This window comes from Dipodomys ordii, unplaced genomic scaffold (assembly GCF_000151885.1).
Source record: "Dipodomys ordii isolate 6190 unplaced genomic scaffold, Dord_2.0 Scaffold151, whole genome shotgun sequence".
Lineage (NCBI taxonomy): Eukaryota > Metazoa > Chordata > Mammalia > Rodentia > Heteromyidae > Dipodomys > Dipodomys ordii.
In genome coordinates, this window is record NW_012267367.1 from 2,630,287 (window position 1) to 2,641,949 (window position 11,663).

General features: G+C 39.6%; 1 protein-coding gene across 1 annotated transcript in view; it reads left to right on the forward strand.

Annotated features, from left to right (window-relative positions):
• Sntb1 (syntrophin, beta 1 (dystrophin-associated protein A1, 59kDa, basic component 1)) overlaps positions 1-11,663 on the forward strand; it is a 264,000-nt gene extending 252,337 nt beyond the window's left edge. The window contains 3 exon segments of the mRNA XM_013032210.1: positions 3,113-3,309; positions 5,563-5,753; positions 9,024-11,663. Coding sequence (XP_012887664.1) covers positions 3,113-3,309; positions 5,563-5,753; positions 9,024-9,116 — 481 coding nt within the window. The 3' untranslated portion in view covers positions 9,117-11,663.

An 11,663-nucleotide genomic window follows, 5' to 3' on the forward strand; every position in this document is an offset into this window, starting at 1 on the left:
TAGGTAGCAGAAACAACAATTCACTTTTGTCTCAGACATTATGTATAGTTCAGTAACAATATTGGTATATTCAAAAGAACCCAGAATTCAGCATGTCTGTTATTCCTTAGAGGACAAACCAAATAATATAAACATTAATTAATTCATAATTGATAAGTTGTCAAATCAATTTTTCCTCTTCTTTTGTCATTTTAATTAATGATAATTTAGTGATGAGATGAACAAAGAACCCCAGTCATCCAATTGGGGTTAATCAATCACTAATCATTCATATATTCCGTCAGTCAATAACCCCATTATCCAAGGTCTTCTGTTATTATTTCTCTCTGCACCAAAATGGGCATCTTCTCCATCATATGGCTCAACCAGATTCAGGACTTTCTCTCATACATGATTATATTCTGTAAGTGACTCAATTCCCCCTCCTCCAAAATATGAAATTGAATTTTCTAACAACTTACATTTCCAGTAATAGTTTCATAGTTGTCTTGAGAAAAATAAATATCGGTGGAAACTTCCTACATGTTGTGTGTGCACCAACCTACACACTCAATGTCTGTGGTATCTGTGTACATTTTGTCTAACTTTGTTCCTGCCTATACAGTATATGCTGTCCCAGGTTTGTGACAGAGTTGAGTTCATCTGGATGGAAATTTAAGAGACAAACATGAAAAAACAATTATAAGAAAACTAATTTTTGTTGAGTGTGGACTATGATAATTCAGGGCGTCCTATACTTTATTACATATAAAAGCCTAACCTATGAGTTAGGAATTATCTTTGTAAAACAAGAAGGCTGAAAGAAGGTGTAAGGAATAGAAATATTAATTGAGTTTAAGCCTCCTGCTGGTTTCTGTGCTACTTAAAGCACATGGATCATTTTATTTAACCTTCACAGCACCACCTTCTGAGGTAATACTTTTTAAAAATTTAACACATGGCAGGTAGAATGAATGGAGTTCAAATGGAGTTTTCCATTGTCGCTATTCATTTTAACATGCAGCCCAATACCTATGCCCAGCTTCTAATAGAGACGTGAAGATTTTCAAAGGGAAAGGTGAATATGGTTTCTTAAACAAATAAAATTTATCTGGATGCTGGTGCCTGATGCGTATAATCCTCACTACCCGGGATATTCAAGTGTTAGAGTACCAGCCAAGTAAGTGTGAGTTCCTGATCTCAAACCCCAGTCCAACCAAAAAGAAATTTAAAAACAAAGATTAAAACACCTTTGAGCAAAAAACACTCATGAATAACAAGCAATCGCAATTCTTTTCTTAGTTTCCTGCAGGAAGGTATGTGCAGATACTTCTTCCTGATAAAACTTACCCAGTTCTCAATTCCTTCCACCTAGAATAGGCTTTAGAGACATATACTGTGTTCACTCTATGTCTGCTATCAGCATCTAAGTCACTCTTTCTTCCTTTCCATTCTAAAGTACCCTTCTCCCTTCTCAGCTGATTGCACTCAGCCTGTGTACACGCCAAGTTCCTATCTGTGGATACTCAAAGTTGCAGCCATCTCCCTTCTCATCTCTTTAATAAACCTTAACGCTAACAGGCTACTCATATTTGAGTCTTTTCTATTTGAATTGGCAAGGCAAACTATCTCTCTCCACCAAATCCCAATTTGGGATGTGAGAGAAAGCTCCTCAGAATTACACAACAAGCTTGTTACTAGAAACTCAGCAGTCTGTAATGTGCTTCATTCCATCGATAGTTTTGTTCTACATTATTTAGGCTTACAGGAGAAAAATAAGCTTTTGAATTTCTTCTGGGTAATTTTCAATCTAGAGGTAACAAGCTCTTTGCCAAGGAAATAGCTCTCCCATCCACCACGTCGATAGACACCTGGCATTTCTATAGCACATGGTGAAGTGCTGCTTTTCTGTATTAAAAGATAAGGATGAAAATGCAAGTACCCTGGAGAGAAGTCGCATTTACAAATTATACTTAGACAGCCCTGAAAATGATAGATATGAAAGTCTCTCTTAGAAGTAGGTTGAGATATCAAGCAGGAGAGAACATGAGTACTTCAAGGTGACATGCGAGAACTAAGAGCCAGCACCTGCTCAGAAGATGGTATGTTCAGCACTTCGGTCCTTCAGGCTTTAAGTCTGACCTTTCAGAAAATTATGGACCACGCAAGTCATAATTCATACTGGAGGAGGGAGAGTGATATCTAAAGTCAATGTGAAAATCTCAACAAAAAGTGCCGTTTTCTATCGTCTCTCAAGAAGACTAGCACTACCAATTGTGTTTTGGCTTTTAAACAGAGTGAATGGATCGCTATTGTTTTACTTATGCCCCAAGTTACTTGTTTGCATTCATTTCAAGTCTAAATTGCATACCACAAATGTATGTCCAAAAGTACACTCAATATAGTCACATCCCCTGAACCACAAGAGACAGGGGAAACTTAAGTCTCCCACTGGGTCCATGGAATAGATCCAGTTGTCCCTCATGCTCAAGCTGGCATAGTTTCATGCTCAAGAATGGACAAGTGGAGACAAGCTCAGGCAAAATGTAAATGCTTTTCTCTCTCTGTTTCTTTATCTTCTTCATTAGCTGAGTAGCATTGTATTTACACAAGTTAATATCTCATCATTGTTCAACCCCTCCTGCATACTTAATCAAATGCACCATCATTGGATGCTTCTTAGTCTCATTCTGCCATTGGAGAGAAGATGGCAGAAAGGAAACTAATATTAAGCACAGCAGACCCCGGTTTGTGATTTAAAAAATGAGATCACCATTTGAAGTTTTTACTAGACAGACCACAGATAAAATAAAACCCATCTTGATGATTCTCTCTCTCTACCTGCCTCCCTCTCTCTCTTTTGCTCTCTGGGTCTGTCTCTCTGTGCATGTCTCTATGTCTATCTCTCTGTGTCTGTCTCTATGTCTGTCTCCCTCTGTCTGTCTGTCTGTCTGTCTCTATCTCTGTCTCTGCCTGTCTTTGTCTGTCTCTGTGTGTCTCTGTCTCTCTGTCTCTCTCTGTCTCTGTCTCTCTGTCTCTCTCTCTCTGTCTCTCTGTCTCTGTCTCTGTCTCTCTCTCTCTCTCTGTCTCTCTCTCTCTGTCTCTCTCTCTCTGTCTCTCTTTCTCTCTCCAGGCTGGTCCACTCAGGTCCAGGGAAGGGATCACCTCAGGCTGGTATGGATCTGTCATTTGCAACACGAACTGGTACCAAGCAAGGAATTGAAACACATCTCTTCAGGGCAGAGATCAGCAGAGACCTCTCCCATTGGACCAGGAGCATAGTACAGGGGTGTCACAACTCAGCGGAGCTCATCACTGAAGTTACCACCGGTGAGTACTGCAGGATAAGCTACCAATACCACTTACAGAGAGGACACCTCCTCTATGCTGGTCCCAAGGCAGTTTCCATTACCTTTTGAGGCACTTGAGATATCGGAGATACACCTAAATTCTTCCCAACTAAAATAGCATGGAGGGTTTTTATTATATCATCTTCATTCAAGAAAAATTGGGAGCTTGGATAGTCAATCATCATTCTCCTACCTGTAACCCAGAGTATTTTCTTAAAGGGAGGGGACTTTGAGGTGTGACCAAGTAGGGTTTATTATTTAATAATAATAATAATAAAAGCAAGAGTGAGTTAACATGGGTAGCCATCACTAAATCTATGTCACTCTCTTTCCTTGTCCTTGAACTGGAGGAGTGACTGAAAGTAGAGCTCATGGTTTCTGCCCAGAAAGACTCAGACCTGTTAAAGAACACACCCGTGGAAGAGATCTACCCTAAGTACAAGTTGAGAAATGCCACACCATCATCAGAGTGCCAAGTGAAAGCTACTGCATTCTGCAAGCCATAGAAGTCCTATTTCATCCTCCCAACCCTGAAGCTCTCTCTCTGAATGGAGGAGAAAAGCTGAGAGATCTTACCAAGGCCCTACCCCATATCCCTCCATCTGTCACGTGCCAGGGTGTGGTCACAGGGTCAAGAGAGCTTAAGTTTTGAGAGCCAAACTTATGGGATCGACCTCTTCAGGCTTTAGGTTTGTTGTTTGTTTTCTTTTGAAACTTGCGGTATTGGAGTAACAGTCCTGCTTCAAAAGCTTGTGGTAATGTTCAGCTCAGCATGTTTGTAGAAAGCTGAGCAAAGCTAATGATGGCATAGAGTAAGCTTCGATCAATTGTGTTTTACTAGCGAAGAAAATGTCCTGTTTGGCTTTTTTCCTTTAAAAAAAACAACTCAGTTAGATGTAGATCAAAGCCTGAGCCAATTGACCTTCCTGAGTCTGTGAAATGTAGTGTTTCCTGAGGGAAAAATAAATGCCCAATTGGATACTTTCTAACCTTTCTCAGAACTCTTTGAGGAAGGATTTAAAATGATATATTCACAGTTCTTCCTAAATAGGAAATAGGATGTTGGTGGCTCTTTTCCTCTTCCGCTCTCTGTCTAGCTCGCAGACTTTTAAAAGACCTGGACTCTTTCCCTAAACCCAGTAAGAGTCTCAGATGAAAGCTGGCATCTGGCCTGCTCTGAAGGCTTTCCTTTGGTTCCTTTGATTTGGAGGACACCCCGTGGATAGCTCCACCCTCCAGGCTCCTGGTGGCCAATAGGCCAGGGCAGGAAATAACATTCTTCACCAAAGGTGCCAGGTAGGAGAGGTGTCTGCAACAGCATTTCCTGGGCTCAAGGTCATCTGGGAAATTAAAAGAACTCATCTTACCCTTTCTAAAAGGACTTTTGTACAACTTCCTTTTAAAATTAAAAGTTAGATTATTTTTAAACTACTCCCTCTTGACCTCTCAAGTATGTTATATTCATAAGTGTGTTACTCATAGTAAGGGAATTTCACTCTTTTCCTACTGCCATTATAACACTGTGTATAAGGGTGTATGATGATGATGGTGATGGTAATGAAGATGATGATGGTGATGATAATGACGATTCAGAGGTGATTTGTTTTATTCAGATTTACTCTCTATTGTTTCCCGCTTAAGCCGAGGCAAGGTATATCTAATCATTAGAAAGTATAATCTATTTGTAAGGATTAAGTCCAGAAAATACCCATAAAAGGAATTCTCTCCCTTTATAGCCCTCAGTTCTATGAGGCGAGTTAAACTACAATATCAAAATCAATCCAAAACCTGGCACCGGTGGCTCACGCCTGTAATCCTAGCTACTCAGGAAGCTGAGTTCTGAATATCTGAGTTCAAAGCCAGCCCAGGCAGAAAAGTCTGTGAGATTCTTATTGCCAATAAATTATCCCCTCTCTCCCCCCCCCCACACCAAAGAAAAGCCAAAGTGCACCTGGGGCTCAAATAATAGAGTGCTAGCCTTGAGTAAGAAAGCTCAGGGACAGCACTCAGACCCTGAGTTCAAGCCCTAGGAATGGCATTTTAAAAAAATGAATCCAAGGACAATATTTTGTGAACACTGACTGTGTAGTTGCTTTTAACTTTAGTAAGAAATCTGTGCCCAGTCCTGTGCCTAGTCCTTCAGACTAGAAGTATTAAGTGCCTGGGTAAATGGATTGATGAGTGATTTCCACCATTTATACTTCTCTCTTTCTCCCTCTCTCCAATACCCCAGCTTGCACCTACAGAAACCAGGAGTGCCGTTTGACCATACACTATGAGAATGGATTTTCTATTTCTACTGAACCACAGGAGGGTGCCTTTCCTAAGACAATCATCCAATCCCCTTACGAGAAGCTAAAAATGTCTTCCGATGACGGAATCAGGATGCTCTACTTAGACTTCGGAGGCAAAGAAGGAGAGATTGTAAGTGTGCTTTCTTTTGACAATGTGATTTCATATATCCATTCTTCAACATAGCTAAAATGACTTGGACACCTTAATGCTGCTTTAATTTCATTAAGTATTTGACTGTTAACATAGTACCTATAGGCCTATGTTTTATTTGATCCTTGAAATACAAAAATTGGATTCATTTATATCAAATGGTTTTCAATTATTTCAAAGGTCTTTTCTTTGGTCTCTTTTTTATTAGAAGAAATCATAAATAGTTGAATCAAAGGGAAGCATCCTTTATAAGGTTAGCATTAAATTCTTATCAAATGGGGTCTCAGCATCTTAAAAAAATTACAGTTGCTTTTTAAATGTATCAAGCATCTAATGTACCCTTGACATTATCCTGGATGTTAGTGAGGCAGTGAAATAAGCTGAGCAATCTTTACCCATTAGGGAGGTCTCTAAAGAGCAGAGAGGACAGGACAGGCACTGGTGGCTCATGCCTGTAATCCTGGCTAGTCAGGAGGTTGAGATCTGAGGATCCTGGTTCAAAGCCAACCCAGGCAGGAAAGTCTATGAGACTCTTATCTCCAATTAACCACCAAAAAACCGGAAGTGTCCCTGTGGCTCAAGTGGTAGGGTGCTAGCCTTGAGCTGAAGAGCTAAAGGACAATGCCCAGGCCTAGAGTTCAAGCCCCAGCACCGACCAAAAAAAAAAAAAAAGAGTAGAAAGGACAAGAGGAAATAGGATACACTTAATAAGAAGCAAAGTAGAAAGGTGGGGAAAAATACAGTCAACTTTACTTGAGTAGAAAAAGACCAGAGCAGAGTACAGAAGTTTGGGGCTAGTATCAAATAACATCTAACAAAATTAGTTTGATCAGTTAAGATAGCATTTCTATTCCTTATATGAATAGCCCAGAGGTTTAAATAATTCGCTAATGGTCACTGCAGCCTAATGAAAAAGTATCTGACTTCAGTTCCATAGAAGATGAGAATCAAACACATTTCCTCTCTCCAGCAAGTATAGTTCTTGGCATTTCTCAAAAATACATAGCTTCTCATTTAAGCCCTTAATTTTGCAGTAACTTCTCTTGGTTCAGATTTTCCCTCGTGACCAGGTTAGTCAACAACAAGCATTCATTGATTTCCCATTGATAGGAGGGATGGGGAACTTCTAAAACAGAAATAAACCTCCATTTATAAAATCTAGTTATTTCTATGGGCTTTCTGGTTCCCCACTCACATCTCTTCAGTCGTTCTTCTTGTGTGGATTTCTTGATAACTTTCTGGAAACCATCAGGAATTTCCTACCAGGGGCTAACTGAAGGAAAAGGCACACAGTATAAGGGACATTTAGTTCCAAATTTTGCACCACTGTTCTACATGGTGGCACTACTAACCTAGACGAAGCTGCCCATGATGCCAGACCATTACCTAACAGTTAGTATTCATTCACTTTTGGAGAACTTTTCCCAACCAACCACCTTTCTAATTTTTACAACAAACCACAAAACACCACTGGAATGTGTGTGTGTGTGTGTGTGTGTGTGTGTGTGTGTATGTGTGTGTATGAGAGAGAGAGAGACAGAGAGAGGGGGGAGAGAGAGGAGAGGGGGAGAGGGAGAGGAGAGGGGGAGAGAGAGAGAGAGATTCAATATTTTAAGTATAGACTGAAGGATCTGTTTGGAAATAGTGATTTGAGACAAAGTCCATTTTCCTAAGAATACTTTGCTACTCTACCAATCATCCAACTCCATACTTTTTCCTAAAGGTAAACAACACACTAGCAACGTGGAAAAGAACACCAATCAATCCCTTATGTTAGCCGTAGCTTAAAAATTCAAGGCTGTTTTTACCCATGAGGAAAATCACTTATGTCTAAATTTCAGCCTTTCTGACTGTAATTACAACCTGACTGGGAAATTTTAAAGAAAGCTTTTTTTTTAACTGCAGGTACATTAGGTTGATGAGCTCAGGTCCCAGTGCACAGTACACAGAGCGGCAGGGAGGCCGTGAGCCCTTCAGCGGGTGAGAGGAGAGCAGGGATGCGTTGTAGCAAACATAAGAGGCTGAGAATCAGTTTTTTTTTTCCCCAGAATTTTCTTTCTGAAATTGAAAACAACTCACCCGTTGTCTTGGCCAACTTGTTTTATTTCTTCGGGTCTGAGTCCCCCCATTCATAGAGAGAGAAGTGGGCAGGTGAGAATGTTCCTTTGGAAACGTTGCTCCTATGATAGTGACATCCAATGTCATGGTCTACCAGAGAGACTTGTGTGTGTGCGTTCACACCTGCTGTTGACTGCAAGAGCTGGGATTCCAGAAAGCTTCACAACTTGTCTCAGTCTTAGCTTTATCACGTAAAGATGAAGATAGGAACAAGGTGCTGCTTCATAGACATTTTGTGGGAGAAAAATCTAACAAGATCCTGGGTAGGATAGTATCTGAACACGAATCAATACAGCCTCTGCTTTGGTAGATGTTTGTGTGTGCGTGGGTTGTGATTCTTCTTTCCCAATAGTATCATCATTATCATCACAAAACTGGGGGCCGCAGAAGAGAAGACAATAGCTCCCCCAGTTTTCATAAATTAGATCACCTGGTAAAACTCAGCTTCTAAAAGACCTTCACACTTTGACCCTGCCTACATATGCTAGGTTCTGCAGGAGCCCTACCAAGAAGACAGAGCTTTAGGGGTCACCTCCACAGACTTAGGACATGCATGCTGACAAGGATAAGAATAGAGGACGATGGTGACACAGCTGTTGGATGGGGGCTCTGGGGTCATCGTTGACAAGGGATTTTTATGTGGTATAACTTAGTTAATACTTACCTGCACCTTAGACCTGTCCCTTACTAGAACTGAAAACTGCTAAGTGACTTGGCCAAGATTCCACATCTACAAGGTGTCAGAACCCAGACTCACCATCTTCTGATGGGAGATTTAGTATTGCTTCATGCTATAATAAACCCAACATAAATATCACTATTGTGGAATCCAAAATAAATTGTTTAGACAGTCAAGAAGGGGAGCATCCATATTTATGGAGTTGCTATAGATAAATTTCACGGAAGCTATTTCAGGAAATAAAAAAAAAAAACCTATGTGAGATGTAAGGAACCAGTTCAAAGAGTGATTCCTTTATCTCATTGGGGGGCCATGATTTTAAAACATAATTGCTCCAGTTAACACTGAAAGGCTGGAAGTGCGTATAGATTCGTTTGATGTGTAAATCACTGTTTGGTATCAAGCATTAATTTTAAAAACCTCTCACGCCCTCTTCTTTTTTTAAATTTCAGCAACTGGATCTTCATTCCTGCCCCAAGCCAATTGTTTTCATCATTCATTCCTTCCTGTCGGCTAAGATTACAAGACTGGGCTTGGTGGCCTGAACGGAGAGGGGCGACTTGCCTTGGGAAAGGAGAAGCGTGAGGCCACAAGGGGGCGACATCAGACACCACCCATAGTGAGCAGGGCAGTGGATGTAGTCCTCCACAGTCAGCTGTAGGGTTCAGGAGTGCGAGTTTTGTCTCAGGCTCCTCTGTCAGATGCAGCAACACCAGGGGAACCCTAAGAAATTACCATGAGGGATATCAGAAATAAATCTTCTTAGCACAGAGCAAGGTTAAAGCAGTGAAGGCCAGTGGAATACACATAGCCTGGCTTCTAAATAATGACAAGCAAGGACATGGCCATTAAGAATAGCATGTGCAGATCTTAATCATACCAGTCTCTAAGCAACTGGTTCACCCAAGTAAGCCAAGGCCGAATAGATGAGATATGGATATTTTCATCTTCTCCCCCCAACCCCACCACCTAGCCCCAGGAACGGTTATCCCCCCGTTTTATCGTGATTTCTTCATTCTAGTTGAGATGACGTTCACTGGTAGGGGAAGATAAATACTTCCAATGAAAACCTACTTCTTATTGGAGTATGAAGCAGCTGTTGCATTTATTTTCTTTACTAAGTATCTGTTGGTGGTGTAGAATGATTCCAAAGTGCTGTCATCCACTTACATGGTGCAGAAATTACACAAAGTGTCAGATCCAGATCCGAGCTGTAAGTTGGTAGAATCAGAGCTGAGACAGAGTGCTTACATTGTGAAGCTTTGTGAAAGAATAGTCTACAAAACTGATAATTCATTGTAGGATAGCATACACACACCAAGATATGGCCTCTTAAACCCAAGACTAAAACCTTTATGGGCTAAACAAACAAACAAACAAACAAATCATGCCTCTGGGGCATGTAAGTTTCCATGGTTGAAGTGAACTAGTTGTTTCCACTTCATGATAGTGAAAGTTCAGAGCAGCTGATGACCTGTTTTCCTACCAATCCATTTCCTACACACGCATTTCTTTCATTCTTTTCTTTTTCTTGCCACTAATATTTTTAATGAGCTTGGGAATCTTACTCCATTCATCCTTCATAAAAATAAATTCCCTTCAATGGATTTAACTCACTTCTTTACAGTTAAACATCCAATCAGTCATTCCAATGCTAAGTGTAGAAAACTGAAGTGTTACATGCTGCTATGTGTGGTAAGAGCCTCATATTTTTTAATCCTGTTTTACCACAACACATGTATGTGGGCATGCATTTTCAAACACGTAATGGAGAAGCTGCTCATTTAATTCTAGATGATGCTGGGTTTTACATATGAACCCTGCACTGTAATCAGATCTACTGCTACCATCTGCAGCTCTACTAGAATTCCAGAAAAATAAGACAGCCATCTGATATTTTTCTACAAGAATACGTTGACACAGTATAGAGCACACTACTGACTTAACACTTTGGCTTTTATGTTTGAAGATTAATTCACCCATGATTTTGGAGTCATTTTCCTCAAAGCTCAATCAGAATTAGAACTTGTGTTTATTTCTTCCCTGAGGCTTACCTAGACCTGTAGTCTGCATTAGATCTGTGTGTTTCATGAGTCCTGTGTTAGTAAATACCTATGCAAAGAGCTTTAACAAGTGAAACTCTTGACAGAAGTGTGAGTTTGCTCCATTTATATCTATTGAGTTGCACTTTTATTTTCCCCAAAATATGCATCATATGCTAGTAGCTTCAAGGTGCGTTGATTGAGTGGTGTTTTAGCTTGGGAGTGGAATAGGACTTTTGATAAGAAAAACTTTGCTAAATATGGAGTTCTGGAAAGGCTACACAGAGGCCACCATTGCTAGCTTCCTTGGAAGCTCTATGTGCATCATGGATGATTGTTCAAGAAGAGGTGAGGTGTGGTCATTCCTCACATTTACCTATGGAACTCCTTTCTAAAAGAGCATCTTGTGAAGCTATGTTTTCTGCGACAGTGCTTTAGAAAACACAGCTTTAGACTGTTGACTTTCTATCTGTTTCTGATTTTCAAATGCTGAAGAGTAAAGTCATAGCTTAAATAATGTAGGAAAGTATTGATGTAAATTATATTGCACTCTTTCACTATATATTTTCAAAAAATCACTGGAATGTTGTTATACAAGAGAATTATACTTGTGTATTGTAAATAACATATTAAGATGCGTATATTAATGCCAATAGTTCAATTCAACAATATGTAATCCAAGGTGCTCGGTACTACATGAAGTATGAGTTAAATACTCATAATTAAGTTGCAAAGATCCTATTATATATTTATAGACAGATTAAAATGACCATAATTACAAATATTATTTCTTCACCACTTATGTTTTGGACTGATTCATATGTGTGCAAGGGTCAACAGAAATTATATCCTCTACATTTATAAAATTTTAATTTAAAATATTTATATTTTAGGGAAAATATATTTGAATAAAACTGATGCATTTTCTGAAGTAAACTAAAATGTGTTATTAGCAAGAAATAGAAACTTTTACTAAGAAAATTGTGTTTATGAATCATTTTTTTCTTCCCAATTAAAGTGTACCATATCAGAATGGCTATGATGAATTAA